Source organism: Cuculus canorus, chromosome 20 (assembly GCF_017976375.1).
Source record: "Cuculus canorus isolate bCucCan1 chromosome 20, bCucCan1.pri, whole genome shotgun sequence".
NCBI lineage: Eukaryota > Metazoa > Chordata > Aves > Cuculiformes > Cuculidae > Cuculus > Cuculus canorus.
The window spans coordinates 5,541,000-5,561,043 of record NC_071420.1 but is presented as its reverse complement, the minus strand read 5'-3'; the positions used below and the strand labels follow the sequence as shown (position 1 = coordinate 5,561,043).

General features: G+C 50.3%; 1 protein-coding gene across 3 annotated transcripts in view; it reads right to left on the bottom strand.

The window, feature by feature from the left end:
* The window catches only part of SLC43A2 (solute carrier family 43 member 2), a 34,773-nt gene that overhangs the window by 10,649 nt on the left and 4,080 nt on the right, over positions 1 to 20,044 (bottom strand). For 2 of the 3 annotated variants that reach the window (XM_054085119.1, XM_054085120.1), the window contains exons 3-9: positions 13,893 to 14,082; positions 12,842 to 12,897; positions 12,035 to 12,111; positions 4,762 to 4,854; positions 3,816 to 3,949; positions 3,189 to 3,391; positions 2,448 to 2,591 (exon numbers count right to left, since the gene is read on the bottom strand). In XM_054085119.1, coding sequence (XP_053941094.1) covers positions 2,448 to 2,591; positions 3,189 to 3,391; positions 3,816 to 3,949; positions 4,762 to 4,854; positions 12,035 to 12,111; positions 12,842 to 12,897; positions 13,893 to 14,082 — 897 coding nt within the window. Of the gene's footprint in view, positions 1 to 2,447; positions 2,592 to 3,188; positions 3,392 to 3,815; positions 3,950 to 4,761; positions 4,855 to 12,034; positions 12,112 to 12,841; positions 12,898 to 13,892; positions 14,083 to 16,927; positions 17,063 to 20,044 lie in introns of those variants that run through there. The other variant, XM_054085121.1, reaches the window with a different exon arrangement.

The following is a 20,044-nucleotide window of genomic DNA, read 5'->3' as shown; positions in this document are numbered from 1 at the left end:
CAGCAGGGCTGCCCTCCTGTGCTCAGCACCCGACGATACTTTCCTGACTCCAGTTGCTGGCAAGGGAACCAAGGGGAACTTCCAACTCCAACCTCCAACCTCACATCCATGGCCCCATTACCTCCAGAAAGGCAAGCCCTGAAGTGGCCCCACATCCCATCTCATTATAGCAACTGCTGTAGCCAAGAGGGACAGGTGGCATCACCCTCTGCAAGTGCTCCTGGAGCTGATTTGCTGCTGTCTGGTTATTTTTTATTAGAGGGTAAGAAGCAAGCCACGCTGTCATGTTTTGCCTCTTCATGCTATTCCGTACACTTAATCTTGGGCTCTAAACAGCCACGGGCAGAAGCCAACTGAGGCAGGCAATGAGATTTATAGGGTCAGCAAGAGGAGAGACAGGAGCTGCTACTAAACAGAGCCTCCTCGATTTATCTGTCACCTTATAAAAAGATTTCCTGAGGACACAAAAAACCCAACATCTAGCAAATACTAGCAAAAGAAGAAGCCTGGATAGAGCAAACAATGGGTGCTCACATGGGCACAACCCTCTTCATCCACTGTCCTACAGGTCTTTACCTCAAAACTATCCTAAGCAAGCTCCTTGTCCAGCTGAGTTCTCCAGCCTGTCCCAATTCTGCCCAAGGTCTCCAAGTATTGCCACATTTGAGAGTAAGGTGACAATTTATGAGAGATTCAGCCAAATTTTCAGTTCTAGACCCAAGTCTACTCTCTCCTGCCTTCCTACAACACAATTACACAGTGTGTTCCCCGGCTACTGAACTCTTTAGCTGCTCCCTCAGCTTTTCCATGTTTTTGGAAGGTAAGTAGCCACCAGCCATCTGCTTTTTCCGCCTCTATGTTTCATGACAGGTCTTAAGTCACCACGATCTACCCAGGAAGCAGGGCTTTCAAGGACACTGTGCCTCACTGCAGCTTAAAAAAATCTGAATTACTTTCGCCCGCAGCCTTCTCTTCTCCCCCCAGGAATATTTATTTAAGTTTTCCTTGACCATAACACTCGAAGGATTGACTCAACTCTCTTCTTCCCTGGCTCAGTGCTCCTGAGACCAGTTGCAGGTGGAGGGAGCCCTAAACAAATCATGTTCGAGTAAATAACCGCAAGAACAAGGAATCCAAGGCAGTGGTGTCCCATCCTCTCCTGATCTGCATAGATTACATTTCCAGAGAGCTGCACGTGTCTTGGAACTGCCCTTGCAGCCTGACACTGCTGCGACCAGACAATACCACTGTTTTGCTGATGCCATGGAAACACCAAGACAGCAGACGGCACTGCCAGCCCCGGCTGCGGTCTGGGAAGGAGGGGGAAACGCAGAGAAATCTCGAAGGTGGCACAGAAAAAACACAATACACCAAAGGGGCACAATCCCTTTTTTAACACCAAGCTTGATCTAAACAGAATTGGTGGCATATATAGTTAATATGATTTCTAAAATATCAAGGGGGAGAAGAGGAAGGAAAATGAAAGAGAAATTCAGGGTAGATAGAGAAAAAAAATCCCTTGTGAAAGAGTTACAAGGTAAGCGGAAAAACTAAGCTGTGTTGGGAAAGGTAGGCAGGGTGAAGTTTGCCCTGTTTACTGTTTAACGTCTAAACTGGCTCTTGAGCCAGGAGATAAAGAGCCTAATGCTGCAGGCTGTCAAAGGCTCAAGAAAAAAAGCAATTCAGGGAATGCCAGGGCACTTGGAGTTTCCCGAGTTCTTCCCTCCCCCAGAGCTCACTCCTGTTTTCAGAGGAGTGCCTCTTGATTTATCAGCTTCATGCAATCCAGATTTAACAAGCTCAAACTGGATCTTACTACAAAGGACAAAAAAAAAAAAAGAAGAAAAAAAGACGACTAAGTCTTGTTTTGCAATCCTGGGTGAATGAATGTCCTCTTTCCTGTTTGCCCCATGCACTGAATCAGAGCTATAAATACAGAGCGCAGTGCCCGAGCACCCCCAGCGCACACCAAGCTGCACAAAACAGCTATGACTTCACCTCTCCCACCTGCGGCTGCGGGGCTCAGCCACCCAATCCAACCATTACTCATGAGAGTCAGCTGCTCTGGACTTTTTGCTCGCTTAGGATAAGCAAAGCGAACACCTGATGAAGTAGGTTTCCAATATATAGAAAAAAAATTATCGCAGTCTATCCTGAGAGGCTACTTTCAACAACCCATCTGGGGAAATAACACGGAATAGTATTAAACAGACACCGGGCTAAAATTAACTTGACATTCAAGAGTCCACCTCGCTGCCCCTCTGCCCTGGGCCAACTCCAGCCCTCTGCTAGACCCTACCAGCAGCTGTCAGCCACACTCGGATATAACTAATTGCCATACAGGGTGTATCTGCTGAGTAGCCAGGCTCACCAGCCTCTTGTAAAGACCAAGTCTGGGTCAGGTACCAGTTCTGAGGAAGCAGATAAAGGTCTTCAGGTTACCCTACCTTGATCTTCATCTCCAGACAGAAACTCGAGGATGGTATTCATGGCCCCCATGTAGAAGATGAGCCGTAGCTGAGTGACACACATGGTGATAAGGCTGAGCAGCAAAATAGGACTGAAGACACTCTTCATGAAGGAGGGAGACGCTGCAGAAGGAATAACAGTCTCTGAAAAGGGCAACACACCTTTGTAAATGTGTCCAATTTCAGAAGAGGCTTTGGCCTCCGGGTTAGCAGGCCTTCTCCTAGCTAGTCATTCCACCACTGTGTGCCAGTGGCAGCTCCAAGGAGCTCAGTCACCTGGTTCCTTACGAACTGCCATAATGAACGGCTACAGATGCTTGGAGTTTGGCTACCAATAACCGGGCCAAGTGGAACAGGAAGGAAGACTTGCCTAATACTATGGAACAGAGCAAAAGGAAGCTTCAAGCATTCCCATACCCCCAAGTAAGGGAGGGTTGGTGATGGCAACAGTCTACTTAAGAGACAGCAGTGACCAACTGCACCGCCCATACCAGTTACCCACGCTGGTGCGCCCACCACCAGCGTATGGCGTATTTAGGCAAATATACAAGGACAGGATTCCTTATACAGTTAAAGCTGTGTTTAAATAAAGGCAGCTGGCGTGCGGCCCTGGCAGCGCATGGATCACGCATTGCTATCTTAAACAGGTCTGGGGCAGAGCAGGAAGGCCGATGGCCTTGTGCCAGCACAAGCATCCCGGGGGCATTCACGGAACCACACCTGTGTTGTCAGGCTGGCACTTCACTTCTAGGTCAACCGTAGACAGACAGAGCTTGTTGTTCTCTTGCAAGGCTGTTGGCTCCTTGGGGCCCTTCATGGAGCTCCCCACACTGAGACGGCGCCCCACAGTTGTTACTTGCTTGTAAAACTGCTTCCCAGTGATTTTGTGGTCAAATCCCAGCCAGCTGAACTTTATTTTCACCCTGTTGGGCAGTAAAGAGCATGACAGCTGCAACACAGGATGGGGAATCAGAGGCAGCAGAGTTGCAGGAGACAGAAAGGCTATGTGTGGTTTCAAGGCACTAGTTTCCACCAACAAACACAGAAATGGTCTGGATCCAGAGCACAGAAAGATACTTCTCCATCTGGCACAGGTCAATATAGAAATACTTATGACTACTGACAGATTGTTTTCCTTCAGAATTCCTAAGCTTTGGAAAGTTCAGCTTTCCACAGGTATTCACCAGTCAAGACAAAGCTAATAGCAGACATAAATCCTCAACTGAAGAAGGAATGGCAGTGATAAACATGCGAGGGAGTTCCCTGTCCCCTCCTTTAAATTAGCCAGCGCTTTCTAGAGCATTAAGAGTGAGGCTGGCCCTCAAGGCCAGTCTAGAGGACACTTACGAGTAGTCCATGTCCTCTGGTCCTGGGAAGGGCTCCAGTGGCCAGTTGAAGAAACAGTTGAGGAAAACTAGTCCTGCACAGCTTGCCCAGACAAGCAGGATGAGGATGAAGGAGACCCCAAAGTCATAGATAACCTGAAAATCACAAGGGAATATGGTTTTGGCTGTAAAAGCAGAAAGATACTTTAATATTCTTTGAATGAGGTCTGAAAGGAAGCTGTGGGAAAGAAAAACATGCTCCGTTTATAATGGGCTTAGCTCAAGGGGTAACACAGAAAGGTTTTGTGACATGCAGGCTTGGAAAGAGAGGTATATGCACATCTTTAACAGCGGCGATAGCAACAGCAGGACCTTGAGCCAGTCCAGCTGACCTCCAGCCAAAGGTTTTCATCTAGGACCTTCTCCTTGGAAAGCCAGAAGGACACTTGAGGCTGCCTTACCTTTACTATATCCCCCCTATGCTGACTCTGCAATGAAACATCTCTGGCTCAGAACTACCAGCGATCTACCCAGGCAACCCAAGGGACCACCTCTTCCATCCTTTCAGTGCTGTTTGCTAGCTCTGAGCTCTGGTCAAAGCCAATCACTGGTGCCAATCAGACAGATTAAATACGTGCGTATTAGAAATACACATGTGTACATATATATACACCCACACCCCCACACCCTAGAGTTTAAAAACCGAGCCTTTCATAAAAAAAAACAAAGAGTGCTTCACTTTTACTTAACACCTTCAAAATCTCACTGCTGGCAAGCAGACTCGCTGCAGTATTTGCTGAGTTTTTGAAGCAATCACTTGGGAAGTCTTTAACAGACAGGAACTGAATCTTGCACATCTCTAAAAGAGTCTTTTAACAAATAGTCCCTCTTTCTTGTCACGTTATTGCTAAATGGTGCAAAACTCCCAGCACAACACCACCAGTCACAAGTAAATCCCACAGCCTCACCTTGATTCCTGGAAAAGTCACTGCAGAGGAAGCATAGGAGCCAATCATCAGAGCAATGAACGTGGAACGGAGGTCACCAAACATGTTGGGCAGCTGGGGAAAGAAAAATTGGTTGAAACAGGCTGCAGCCAAGGGAAGGGAAGAAAAGGGAAGAAGGCTTTCTTGGGAAGACAATGCTAATGACAGACATAAATCTGGCTTTTAGGACTGAGACTTCTGGATGCCAGAATCTGAAGCAGCCAGTTTTAAGTAGAGACTGACTTAGTTCTTCAGGATTCTGCTCTGCAGGTTGTATTGGTATCTCCAGTGTCCGGAAACATCTACAATCCAAGATTTATGTGCTTAATGACACTGCTTCTTTCTAGACTGACAGCATAATTCACACTGGTCACCTTCAGCAAAGGAGCGTGTGGCTCCAGCCCTTGCGTTTCCTTTAAGGGTTCCTCATCCCAAGTCCGTAGCCCACCAAAGCTTTTCCTCTCCAAAAGCTTCATGCCCAAGTTCTCTCCATATCACCCTCTTTTCAGTCAAGAGCTGAGGCATGCAGGCCGCGATAGCAGTCTTTAACACGCCCTGCAACACCTTGATCTGCCAGGTTTGTTTATGCACCTTGGGTCAGCACCCGAATCGTTGCAGTAGACCAGAAAGTTCCTGTTGTAACAAGAAAGGATAGAGACAAACACGAACTGTGTTTCTGCTTGCATTTCCCTTTCTAGCTGGGTCTCCAGCTCCTTCTGCGAGAGCAGACTCTCTCTACAAGAGGAGCTAAAGCTGGTCTTTTCTCCATCGGTTGGGTGGCTCAGCTGCTCAAGCGCCTTGGAGCTGGGTGCAAGAAGGCAATCCCAAGCACTAGACACGCAAGGCTTTATTGCCTGGTGCAGCTATGAAGCTGCTGAGCTCTACAGCAAGAAGCAGGCAACAGCACCTCATGCTGCTGCTCCTGCCACCCATCCCACTTTGCTGCCTGGCTACTATCAGGTGTGAGGGCATTGCTGAGAGCAGACCGGGCAGGTTCTACAAGAATCTGTTGGGAAAGCAAAGCTTCGGGCAGGGGCAGCTGGAAGCAACTCACAGCAGCCACTTTTGCCATCTCAACAGCAAACGCACTCCCAGGCTGGCCCTCCAGCCTCTGCTTCCACTCAGGACCCAAAAACACAGTGGAGAAAGCAAAGTAGTCAGAGCTTCCTGTTCTCCTGAGAATGAAAGAAAGAACTCCCAGTTTCTCTAAACAACTAGAAGTAAGCAAGTTGCCCCCACTGACTAACGATGGCTGCAAACTGGACGTTACAGGGAGAAGCTTTGAAGTTGTAGGCTACAGAGAGCTCAGCTGACACCTCCAGAAGCTGGTCAACAGGCAGAGATCCTGCCGCAGGCAGATTTCACTCCCACCCCCTTTTTCAGGTCTTTTACTCCCTAAATTCACTTGGGCATCGCTGTCACATCAGCCTCAGAGGGCCTCAAAGCAGGACACTGTGGGTGCCTTCTAGGACTGAAAGTATAGCCAGCATTTTAGCTGTTTAAAAGGTGCTGCTGAACAAAATGAATCGGAGACTATTAGTCTGAGCCGGAGCAAGCAAATGCTGTCATCACATTCCCCTTTCGCCGCTGAAAAACAAATCCATCCTTCCCAGGAGTAGCATATAAGGCAAGCAAATCTGGCTTGTGTCATGGCAGGACCAGCGTGTTTACAACACAAGTATTCCTGTGCAGGAACACTCTCGGATCCATCTGGCTGTTTATCATCCCTCTGTCTCACTGCAGAGCTTCCTATGCAGTGCGGTCTCCAGGTCCTCAGATAACCCCAGCCACGGAACAGCAGCAGCGATGTGCCGATGCTGCCGGTGAACCCTGAGCAACCACGGGCGGCCGAGGCAGAAAAGGCTGCGCTCCTCTGCAGCAAGGATCCCCACACCCATCCTCAGATCCCTGCATGTGGGAGAGCTGCCAACAGGCTGCTTTCAGGAGCTGCAGACAGGAAACAGCGAACGATCCAAAGGTCTGTTACCAGGCACAGAAATCTCGCCTTGGAAGCAGTGGCCTGAATACACAACCCAGAAAACAACATCTGCAGAATAGAGTGTCTGCAGGTTGCAAAGGGCTACTCGCCATCACCAGGCAGGACGCTCGTTTAATCTCAAATACCCCGAACCTAAATTAATCTCCAGAAATTATAAGAACTCCACAAACGGCTGCTTCTTGGCTCGGGCTGGTTTCCCCCAGAGATCACAGAATCATGGAATGGTTTGGGTTGGAAAGGACTTTAAAGCTTACCCAGTTCCACCTCTTGCCATGGGCAGGGACACCTCCCACTGGATCCAGTTGCTCCAAGCCCCATCCAACCTGGCCTTGAACACCTCCACAGATGAGGCAGCCACAGCTTCCCTGAGCAAACATTTTTCCCCAAGATCTCATCTCTATCTCCCTTCTCGCAGCTGAAAACCATTCCCCTCACCTTATCCCTGCACTCCTTGATCCAGAGCCCCTCCCCAGCTTTCCTGGAGCCCCTTTCAGCACTGGAAGCTGCTCTAAGGTCTCCCTGGAGCCTTCTCTTCTCCAGGCTGACCAACCCCAACTCTCTCAGCCTGTCCTCATGCAGAAGGTGCTCCAGTCCTCGCATCATCTCCGTGGCCTTCTCTGGACTCACAAAAAGCGAGAGCACAAAATATCCCAGGTGGACCCCCCTGCTCCAAGGGCTACTGGAGACAGAGCTGACCTGAAAGCGAGCAGTCACGGCCGGGAGAATCTGAGTCTCCTTCTGCCTCAATGGGGACAGGACCTAGAAAGGCTCAATGCTACCTAAAATCCCACTTGGCACCAAGGAAGGAGCCAGATTAAAAAACCTGCACATTGAAGATATAAGGTCTTGCCCAACCCAATCAAAACAAGAACTGCAAACACTGAGCACTTGGGAGGAAAAGAAATCTGGGACTCTGAGACCACCTGGAGGAGCAGAGGGGAGGTGGAGGGAGAAGTAATCCATACACAGATGGAAAACCTCCCAGACTGCGAGTGCCAGCGCTGGCAATGCCCGTGCAGGTCTCATCTGAAGACCAGCTACTAAAATAACACACAGTATTTACAAAGCCATTTTTCTTGCTGTCTTTAGAGCAGCAAGCACTGGAAAAAATGAACCAGAGGGAAAAAAAAAAAAGAACCCACAGAGCAAGAGGGCACTGTTTTTCTGCCCCCAAAAAAGATCTGATCCTCATTCTGATCTTATCCCTGCATGCCAGAGGGATTCCTCCACTATCTCCTGCCCATTCCGGTACAGCAGCCCTGATTCCACAAGACCTACAGTGACAAGAAATTCTTAGTCTTTCTGTTTAAAGGTCACTGATACTCAATGTATTATTAACTTTATTCCTCATCTGAAAGATATTAACTTAGTTTTGCCACAACACAACTCTTTTTTCCCCTGGATTCCTTTATTACAGGTATGCAATCCTAAACTGATGAAATAATCTCCTCTTGAAGATTATTTTCTCATCTAAGTTTAAGACCTTTGATCTTTTTATGATTTTTCAGCTTCTTCCAAGACAATCCTTATTGAAAGGAGGCTGAGGGGAGACCTCATCACTCTCTACAACTGCCTAAAAGGAGGCTGCAGCGAGGGGGGATTGGTCTCTTCTCCCTGGCAGCCAGGGACAGGACAAGGGGAAATGGCCTCAAGATGCACACGGGGACATGTAGGTTGGATACCAGGAGGAATTTCTCTACTGGCAGGGTTGTCAAGCACTGGAAGAGGCTGCCCCGGGAGGTGGTTGAGTCCCCATCCCTGGAGGCGAGATGTTGTACCTGGGGACATGATGTAGTGGTGGACTTAGCAGGGCTGGATCAATGGCTGGACTTGATCTTAAAGGTCTTTTCCAACTGAAATCATTCTCCCAATTCTACAAAAACTAGCACAGTAACATCACCAAACCCAATTTCCCTCCTCTTACAAGGCCTGTTTGAAAGAACAGTGGAAGGAGTGAAGGGATTGAGAATCAGGCTACCAGAGAATGGTATTTTTATTCAAGCTGAGCTTTGTTTTCCCTATCGAGAGTATATTTGGAAGTTATACAGACACTAAAAATATGTTCTCCAGGAAAGCCTCAAACTGCCCACTTTGTCCATTTGTATGGAAATTCCTGTTCCCATTCTCCAACAAACAAAAGATCACAGGGCCCTGAGTTTTCCCAATATTCCCAAGCAGAGATTTCCTACACAGAGATGCACCCCCCGCTCTGACTAAAGGGCACTGTTTGCAGCAGAAAATAAGAGCAAAGCAGCTGTAATTCTTTGAAAGGAAAACAGGACAGAAAACAATCTATAAAAGGCTCTTTGTGGTAATTTATCACACATGTTTATTTCTTTGCATGAAATCGCTGCGGAGCAGAACCAGCGCCAGATTCCTGCGTTGCTGTCAGAGCCACCACCACAGATCTGTTTCCATTTCCACTCTTCGCTCATATTGGCTAACATCAAGTCACGAGGCAGAAATCTCCCCTCTGCATTTTAACAACAGGCACAGGCTGACCTTGTTCCCAGAACTGGGAACAGCACCGCTCGCTCGCTCCCCTCCTCCCCAAGCCGCAATGCGAGGCACCCAGGAGCAGCAGCTTGCTTTGGCACCACAGCTTGCCATGTGCTTTCATGCTGCCCTGGGGACTTGTTACTGAAAAAGGCTTTAAACCCAAGAGGCAAAAGCTTCAGGGAGCACTGCCTCAGGCTGCAGTCCTCAGAGATCCCATTTATCCCTCGCACAGCGCTGCGGATCCCTGTCTCCTGCCCTCCCATCAGATCATCCCATCCCTGGAGGGGTTCAAGGCCAGGTTGGATGGGGTTTGGAGCCCCTGATCCAGCGGGAGGTGTCCCTGCCCATGGCAGGGGGTGGAACTGGATGGGCTTTGAGGTCCCTTCCAACCCAAACCATTCTATGATCACACCATTTCCACAGGTGCAGGTGTCCCAGGAGGTTTCAACACCAGACAGAGCCCTATGAGCCGCAGTGCCCGGAGAGCATCCCCGGCCCCACCTGCTGCGGGGCTCCCTCCACAGCCACCCTGCCATAAAGCAGCCACCGTAACCCGCCCGGGGTGGCAGAAGACCAGCTCATGCACCACTGGGTTTGACCCATTTCCTGGAGCACTTCAGGTCACTCGCAGCTGGCAGGAGAAGGAAGTCACCTTGCTTTGACTTGTGTGCACACGTGTGCACTTGGCAGTCGGGGCCTGTGTCAGCCAGAACAAGCTTACTTAGCACCAGGAGTGGATTAGTGCTCGCTGCCTCAGTGTAACGAATGTCCTTAAAAAGGTCTTCGAGTCTCCCCTTTCAGCCCTTGGAGCTCACTGCAGAGCACATGCACGCCACACCACCTGGAGCCCACAGCCACGGGCCATCAGGCGTTGAGCACCTTGATCCAGAGCAAAGTGTCCCTGCCCACGGCACGGGGTGGAACTGGATGGGCTTTGAGGTCCCTTCTAACCCAAACCATCCAGATCCCATGATCCCCGTGTCCCTTCCTTGCCACGCTCCCTGTCTGCATGCTGGAAGGGACCCACAAAGCGATCGCGATGCCACCGCAGAAGATGGCTCTTGACACACAAGCTGTGAGCACCCCGGCTTACAGGCGGAACCACACAGAGACAGAGCAGCAAGCTGCCAACGAGCAAAATACACCTGCTTCGAACAGTCACCACCACAGCCCCCCTGTGATGCCAGCGAACTGCTTCCCTCCCACTTCAGACTATTTTTAGTCGCATGCCTCAGGTACCAAAATGCCTTAAAGTGCGGCTCTGCTGGGAGGCAAAAGCAGCTACACCTCAATCTAAGGTTGAGAAGTCAGGCTTGAAGCAATCTCAGCTTCTTACAAACCTCACTGCTCTCTGTAGGGGATGGGCTCCACCTCAGGTCTCCCTCTGAACTCACAGCAACGCTGCTCGCTTCAGACCTCCTCAGGGCTTGGATGTCTTATTGGAAGATTTGACCTCTTCCCTGATGCTGTACTTCCTTAGAGCTGCCAAACTGGCTCACTAATGAGGGCGCTAATAAATGGCTTTGCTTACTTCTGGTGCTAAAAGCCAGAGTACAGCACATCCAATATATCTCTGCCCTGTCCTTGCCCTCCTCCCTATCATCACCAGTGGCTCTAAAATAACCTCTGACCCCTTAATAACCACCTAGAGCGACAATAACCCACGCTGGCAAGCAGCAGAATGGGAATTCTCTCCCACAGCAGTGCTGGTGTTCTCCTTTCCTCCTTGCTTGTATTTGAAATGTGGCAAGATTTGCCCCATAGTTCTTTGGGACCGAGGCCAAAGCTTCAGAGCAGAACACGACAGAAGGAGACCGACACTCGCACGGTTTCAAAGGCTTTGAATACAGGAAAGCAACAGCAGCAGCAACATCACAGCACCCAGTGATCTGTGAACCCAGCCGCTGCCAAATTTAGGTCTCAGGAGTTCAGCCGGCGTCTAAATCAGAGGTAACCTTAACAGAAAGTTTCACTTCATCAGCAAGTTCAGGGTAAAGCAGCCCAAATGCAAAAGTTTTCAACCACAGCTCAAGAAACAGTGCTTCCCCAGACCGTTTTCTGGGAGACTTTCCACCCAGCTCTGTTTCAGCCACACTGATGAGGATCAGGGTAATGAGGCAGAAAACAAAGCAGCTACTTGGAAGTCGATATTGCTTTTATCTCCGGGCAGAAAGAACCCAAAACACAGGGATGCAGCTGGCAGCTGTTGATCAGTGCTTGCAGTGCAATCCAGATCTAAGCGGGCTGTGCAGACAGCGCTGGGCGCATTCGACAACGCAGCAGTTCTAAGGAAACCTGGAAGGGACGCTCGTCCTTCCGAGAGCAAAAAGCTTTTGTGCTCAAGAACAACCCTTTTGCTGGAGTGAGACACGAACTGCGCTTGCAGAAAGCTGGTCACACCCAGCTGCCAGGGTTTGGGCCCTGCTGATGCTTCCTGCACTATGTCAGTGCTAAATCCAGTGTAAACCCGTCCAGCCCGCGCCAAGGAGCCGAGCACTGCGTGCACAGGAACAGGACAGTTGAGTCCTAGACAAAAACGCTTCCTTCACCTGACATGCAAAGGGCAGGAAAGAGAAAAGCCTCAGAATAACCACCCAGACTCAGCCTTTCAGGTAAAAGAGTGACTGATCCATTGTACCAAACAGAAATGTGTGCTATTCAAGCCACAGGCAAAGATCCGCTTTGTTCTTTCCTGCCAGCCCAGCTCACAGCCACAAGGAGGAATAAAATAGTGTCAGGTAATAACTCTTCACTTACCGTAAGTGACGTGAAGGTCATGCACATCCCACCAAAGCCATTCAGGGCCAGTGCAATGAATATCAGCACAGACAGAGCTGTAACAATAAGAACACATCCTCAGCTTTTACTGAGGTGGAGAGGGGAAGGAGACAGAGCCCTGAGGGCTTTGGTCCTGACACCTCAAAACCACCTCAGTGGATCAACACCCTCAGGACATGCCACACTGCTCGTGATCCAGCACCCATCTTCCCAGCCATACAGAGGGGAGGGCTAGGGCTCTCCTCCAAGACAGCTCAGGATGGGATCATCTCTCTCCAGGACAGAAGGGTTTCTTTTCTCTAACGAACAGACTTTGCTGATGCAGCTTGTCCGAATGGGTCTTAAAAGGAACATTTACTTCAAAGACCTTGCTCCAAAATGCCATCTCGCTACCTGGTCTTGAGGGGCAAGCTCCATCTGTCCCTAGAGACAAAGCTGATGACACATTCCGTGCTAGTCTCCATTTCCCAACCCTGAAAAAGCCATGAACTTGTTTGGAATTGCATCTTTAGAGGCCCTGTCCCTGCCAAAACATGAAGCTGAAAGACCTGGCTATCTCAGACATCTGGCCCTTGCTACTCTCTCTCCACTTCAGGTTGTGAAACACCAGCCCTCCCTGGAGCCACAGAGCTCCCATAGCTCAAATGCTCGACCCGTGTCCTCCGCAGGAGCCCGGCACGGCGCCGCTGTGACAGTCAGAGCACGCAGCGCTGTGCACACTTCTCTGCTCCCCAGAAACATCCCCAGCCACAGCCCTCCCAGCTCGGCACAGAGGTGCCCACTTACAGTCTGGGTTGCTGGCACCATACGCGATCAGCACGCAGGACACAGCAAAACAGGCACTGAAAGGGAACAAAACCCATGAGCTTCTTACAGACAGCCTTACGTGCACTAAATGACACGTGCTTCTACCTTCCCAGCAGCTTGTTAAGCAAGAGCAGTACGATTTGTGTAACAAGGAAGGAAACTGGTGATTTGGAAAGACAAATCCAGGGAAATACCCAAATATTACCAACAAACCTTGCACAAGGGCTGAGGGCAGCAACCTCTCCTCCCAGTACAGCTCTTGCTGGACTCAAATTCCCTACTGGATTTCCAGCACAGAGCTTGGCCAGCCCTCACACGGAGGTGCCCAAAGACAGCAGCCTCTGTCCTGAGCCCCAGCTGCGGTCACGGCACTGACAGCTTTTCCCTGCTTCTCTGGTAGGCTCTGAACCAAAGTCTTGCCCTGTATTTTTCCCCCCACTCCACCTATAGACCTGTCCCGTACAACTCAGTGCATTAAAACTCAGCGATGCTGAGGTCTGCTGTGCCCAAAGAGTCCCCGATCCCTACATGCCATGCTGGAAGCTGCTAACGACCTTTATTTGAGGCAGAAAGCAGCACACACCACATGGCAGAGAAGAGACCTCGAAAAGGCAGGACGTGTTTATCCCCAAGTTAACTCCCCAGCTTGCAAACGATGATGTAACATCTTGGGTTTGTGCCTCTCAAGACATAGCTCCCAGCTTAAGGAAAAAGCTACCCTCTGTGACTCACAAATGACTCTGCTCTTCCTCCAGGCTCTGTCTGGCCGGGCAGCATCGCGCAACACTGGAGAGCTGAAGTTTGGACATTGAGTCCCAGGCCCTTCCCTTATGGAGCAATTCACTGTGTTGGCCAAAAATCATCCCAGAGCTGCTCCGGTGCTCCATGCATGGCCAGAAGCTCCCAGCAAATCCCAGCCCCATCAGTTCCTAAGGCTGCGGACGCCCTGCAATGGGCACAGCACCCACACAACACCCAGACAACGTGTCAATTCATCCCTCAGCCCACCTGGGATGCCCAGGACACCAACCTGCCAAGCAGCCGCAGCTTGCGAGGGCCGTACTTGTCCATGACGATTCCCAAGGGCAGCGTGATCGCACTGAGCAGGAAGGACCCAATGGTGAAGGCTAAGTTCAGCATTTCATCCTGGGCATTGCAAGAAGGCCATTTGTGCTCTGAATCTGTGCTGTTCTCGTGTTCGGGGCTGATGGTGTCATTTCCTACATGGGATGATAGAGGATCATCATTGGAGCGTGTTAGGATGAGGCTTGCAGCACTGCAAGGAGGAGGGAGAAAAAAAGCCCTGCACACAGGGTGCCCAAGACATCGGGCTTCCAACCTCCACGCTCCATTTTTTATAATCAGTGAGAAATGGAGAAAAGGAAAGAGCAGCAGCAACAGGACAGGGGAAACTTGATGAGTTCAACTGGGACTAGGAAAAAGATGCTGAGGCACCCAGTACCGCAAGCAGCAGCAGGGTAATAACCTAAGGACAGAGTTTATTAACTTATAAAACAACGATACAGCAAGACCCTGGCAATCACAGGGACAAAACCCAGCAGAACCCGCGGGGGCTAACACAAAAATAAGGTCCTTCTCATCTACAGCTGGCATGCTCTCACGGATCTTTTCCCTAGCTAAAATGGGAGTGAGAACTACAGCCAAATCGGTTATTTTGGGTTAAAGAAGGCCTGGCACAGAGCACCAGCCTGCTCAAACAACAAGTTACCCTCGCTGTGGGCACTGCAACGAGGATGGCTTTGCAGCAGCCACCCTGCTTCCCAGCTGCCCTGGCTCGGAAAACCCCTTCCTGGATTTATCCACCCTGTTCCCAGGAGGGCTGGCAGCTCACCTGCCTTCTCCGTTTGTTAATGGATTGATGCATCTTTAACTCCTGTCCCATAATTAGACTTTTCTGTTCCTCCCAAGTGGGTTTATGTCACAGAGATCAATTATATCTCCAGCTTTCTGTCCCTGCCCTTACATGAGGAGCTCTGCAAGCTCCCACGCTGAACGGTCCCCACGTTGGGTAACAGAAACAGGACCGTTGAACAAAAGGAAAGAAGCAGTTCCTTTTTCTTCACAGCAGCAATTTTACTGCCTCATATCAACTGCTAGAATCCCATTGCAGGGTGGCTTACAACCCCTCAGGCGAGCACGTGTGCCTTTAGACTCATTAACTCTGAGCTCCAGTGCACTCCACCCCTCTTCTCCCAACATTTATCTGACTTCTCAGTAATCTTTGGTGGGATGACAAAGCACTTGCCTTTTACTGCTGCCACAAGCCAGTGACATAAACCACTCTCCTCCATATTTAATAATTGATCTGACAAAGTTCAATATTAAAGGAGGAACAGAGAGAGAAGTCACCTACAAAACCACCCGCAGGAAGCAAGACTAAGGATTCTCAGCGAGCACTGGTTAGTTAGTTAATTAGCAGGAATCCCTCACGTACAAGTGACTTTACAGTCGCTGCTTGGTGCGGCTTGTGGAGGACATCCCCTTGGCTGCTCTTGCCCTCACCGTGGCTCTGGTAATCACACCACCCCGTCTAGCAATTCCTCCCCTTCTACCCAAGCCGCAGCACCATTACGGTTACTGGTTTCACCCTGGTTCTCCTAGTTGGCCAAAACAACCCTCCCAGCCTTGTGTCCACTGCAAACAAATCATGCTCCACCTTCTAGATGTCAGGTACTAGCAGAAATTCAGATGTGGATATGTGAGGTGCCTGCAAACCTTCCCCTGCCCTCCCAGCACGATGAGGAAGGCACATGGCATCTCTCCCCAGTTACATCGCTCTCACCAGCGCCTTTACTGAGATGGCGACAAATGGTCTGTGGGCAGCGATAATAGTTTGTTCTTTCTTTTTGCTCCTGATTGATAACTTGAGCTGTTCCTCCTCTTGCCCTACCAGTCACGGACAGGCAGAGCAAGTGACAGATATGCCCAAAATACCATCAGCATCCCTTCTGCAGAAGGAGTACGGCAGAACCGTACTCCAGCCCAAGGATCCCACGTTGCATCCTTAGAAATCAGCCCTGGAAGGCTCTCTGCAGTTCTCATACTACTTCTCAATCTTTTTCATCCATCGTTCCTTCACAATCTCCTCTTAGCATCATCCAGGACCTTAAACACTGACTTCTGAGAGTACCTCCATGAGGCAGGCACCGGCACACAGCTCCAGCCACAGCATCAAGGCTTTTGGAGCTCTCCAGAGAGATAAATTCATAGGAAACAGATGTAGGTGAGAGGTTAAACTCAGGAAAACAAGAGGGGAGGGGGGGAAAAGGAATGACAAAGTAGTAGTGGTTTCCCTATGTCAGCACTCTGCAGAGATAGCTCAGCTGTGCAGTGGAAGAAGGGTGGAGGGACATGGACAGTGCAGTGACCTTAACCTCTGGCTGCACATGGTCAAGAGCTTGTCAGCCCTCCCCACAAAGAGATCTCAAAGTAAAAATACTCAGCATTTAAAGCTTGCGTGGATGAATTACTGTCAATATGCTGACGCGTGCAGTTGCAACACGACCCCCGGCAGACCCTCCCATGGCACACACGCTGAGGCAAAGAGGACACAGCTCAGAGACAGCAAGTTGGGTCCTCTCTGCAGAGCTGCTGCAGCCAGGAAGGCCGGGGACACGGCACCAAACCTCAGTCCCTACTTTTACCCATCACCTTGTTTACAGCTGCTCAGCACCAGCTCGGAGGAGGGGGCAGGCGAGAGCGCAATGTGGAAACACAAATCGTTCGTGAAAATAGAAGCAGCCCCTGAGCAACAGGAGAAGATCCACTGAGGCGCGATGGAAACCATTCAAGCAGCCTTTGGCACCCTGACATCCTCTGATCCTTTTCAAGCCACCTCCACAAATAGAACATGTCGGAGGGGCTGCAGGTGGGTGCGATCTGCACGGTTCCAGTGATGTGCTCGGTTCCAGCCAAGAGCTGTCCTTCCAGGGAGCAGAGATCCATGTGCCAGCAGGTCACCAGCACAGGAGAGCAAGTGGCAGCACATGACACACAGCCAGGAGGAGATTAATGGCCAGCAAACCTGCCAAACTACTCACCTACCTAATGCACCTGGTTAGAGCAAACAGCAGCTTCCCTCAATCACAGCTCAGATCCTGTTCCAGATCAGTGCTCGCCACACTGCTGGGGAAAAGTCTCCTACGTGCTTGGCTCCATCTGCCACAGCGCTTTGGGGAAGGGCTGGCTCTGTGCTGACAGGGGTGCCCTGCCCAAATCCTCCTGCAATCCACCTGCAGACACAAGCGTGCCGGGTCTGACACGCACGATGCCACCCGGGAACGTGAGCGGCACCGGCTCAGCCCATGCGTGCTCACCGCTGCCTCACCGCCAAGCTAGACCAGAAGAAGCTGCAAGGCTTTACCAGCAATTACAAGATATTGCCTATTTTTACAGCGCTCCCCCTGCGAGCAGCAGGATTTCTACTGCCCAATTAGTAGTTCAAGTTACTATTTAAAGGATGACAGCTTGGGTGAGAAGGCGGCCGCCTCGGTAATCATTTATGTCAGGCTCATCGGTGGGATTTGTTCAGGCTGTAACTGAACATTTAAAGTCATCCCTTCTCCCAAATGAAGTGCTGTAGGTTTCATGAGAGGGTCAATCATTAACTACCCTTTGCTGACCTCTGCAAATCCCAAGCACACACCACGTTACCAGCGGAATGAGTCTGGCTTTTTCAGGAGCGCCTGCCATCTCAGACAGCAGAGAGGAGGTTCCCTTTCATCTTGGATCAGACTGAACCAAGCAGGCAAGACCTCCCCCCGGCCACCGGAGCTCTGAGGGACACAGCCTGCACGGCCTCATCTTCCTCTTGTTTTTAGAAAAAATAAGAAGGGGAAAGAAATTGGGGCCAAAGAATGTGGGAGCATTGGTTAAAAAAAATAATAAATAAAATAAAAAAACCCAATCACAGTGAACGACATGTGCAAACAACTGATCTGCAGTCTGCCCACATCAGAACATGTTCTCTCTTTTCAGGATGGTGTCATAATTCTGGGAACTGGGAGGAGATGTTCTTGCTTTCTCCCACGGCAAATGCAATTCATTTGCGTTTCCCTCTTCGCCTGCCTGTCCCCCCTTGCACCTCCAGGACCCCCCAGCTCCGGGCACCCAGCCGAAAGCCAGAGGCACAGCCTCCAGTTCAACTCCATTCACTCCCCAGTCGCGGTTTCGTTTCGCAGTTCTCTCTCAGGGCCAGCGCTGCCGAGGCTGCTGAGCGTTTCCTGTACAAATCGAACATTCACCATGTTCACTTTTCCTGTTTACAGGGTCGCCTGCGCAGCCTTTCCACAAGAATTGGCAAACCTTACCAGCTCGGAAAGGACCCTCAGCCTGCAAGGTCCCCACCATGGACCCCAAATAAAGAGCAAAGAGCTGTGAGGCACCACCTTCCTCCTCCGCCCGTGTTAAGGCGCATTAAACTGCCCTAAGAGGATGCGCTCATGGTCCCTTTGCCTTTCCGCAGCCCCATGGCAGAAGGTGGCCCTCTGCCCAACCACCTCCTTATCTCTGCTCTTTGTGAGAAGATTACAAGTTCAAAATTGTTTTTCTTTTATACGTGCCCCAAAGAGCCAAGCCTCAAGCTTCCCAGTCCCAGAAACGCCACGACAGGAGACCATGAACGGATCAAGTTCCCCAATGGCTGATAACGCCCGAATCCCGATAAAGACTGCAGAATCAGCACTTGCGCTGAAGAGAAGATGCTGCTTGAGTTGGTTAAAGGCCAAGCAGTAGCGTAGTAAAATCAAAATGGGAACAAAGTGCCACTACCAGGCTCCCCGTCAGCAAATTTCCAACATACCTCTCAGGATGTGGCCAAACCTACCGCCCAGAACGGGAACAGCCCCCCAGCAGAACCCTGTTGCACAACCGCTTTAAAAATATTTGTTATTTTGACGTGGATTTCTTCTACGTGCCCACCTCCACCCTCACACAACAGAGTTAGAGGCCAGTGGACCCCACGTGTTTGCACGGCGGCCGAGGAAATTCCAACACCAGAAGCCAAGGGCCAGCAGGGAAAGCGGGGAATCGGACAGGAGGACAAGGAACCCTTCAGGAACCTCAGTCACTTCTGGGTGGCTGCTGCTACCTTCACGAGGGACAAGGAAGGGACAAGGTCTAGTCTTCTCTTTTGTTGAAAGGCATCACAAAGTGCAAGAACTTTTGCTGACAAACAAAAAGCCCTGCCAAGAACCTTTGGCTCATTAGGAAAAGTCATTTTTCTTTTTTGCAATACTTAGATGCATGCAGCAGCATTAGGAACAACGAGTGCCCAAAGGCTGCTGGTTATCATTTGTTTGCACCAACCTTCCAGCCAAGTACACGCTCAGGCTGCGGGATTCAAGAGGTTACGCTGGGGAAGGCAACCACTGAGCCATCCTAAGCCCTGAGGTCAAACTCAGCTTGAGACTGGTCATTCCGTGACCACTGCGGGGCTGCTGCAAGGGAGCCTCTCTCCCCACAGGCAGAGCTAGGACTCTTCCCTACCAAATCGCTGAGATTATCACAATGAGGACAAAAACAGAGCAAGGAAAGCGATTGAGAGAGGAAGAACGAGAGGAAGAACGAGAGGAAGAACGAGAGGAAGAACGAGAGGAAGAACGAGAGGAAGAACGAGAGGAAGAACGAGAGGAAGAACGAGAGGAAGAACGAGAGGAAGAACGAGAGGAAGAACGAGAGGAAGAACGGTAACTGGTCCTCCACGCTCATCTCAAGCCATCACCGAGTTCAGCAGTGATAAACAGATATTTGAGGACATATGACTACACGCATTTCTATAGAAGGCATTAGGCTTGGGTGCCTCTGGGTACAAGTTGGTCACTGAGAGGAAGAAATTGCCCTCAGGACAGCAATTTCACCACAGTTCAAGCATTTGCACCTTCCCTGTGGTCTGTGGCAAGGGCATTTCCATGCGGAGAGCCAGACAAACCACAAACAGGGGTGAGAAGCCAAGGGGAATCTCGCTTATTTGGGGCAGAGGCAGATGAATGGAAAGCAATCAAAGCAAAGAATAGGAGGTGGGCTCTAGTCAGCAGGGCATATCTCAGGAAGCTGATAGGAAAAAGAGTTGCTTTTGCAGACAGTCAGCATTTGCTTATCAGCTTTCTGTGTTTTATCTCAGTGGCAGAAACCCTCCACCTGGTAGGTTTAACAAGATCTTAT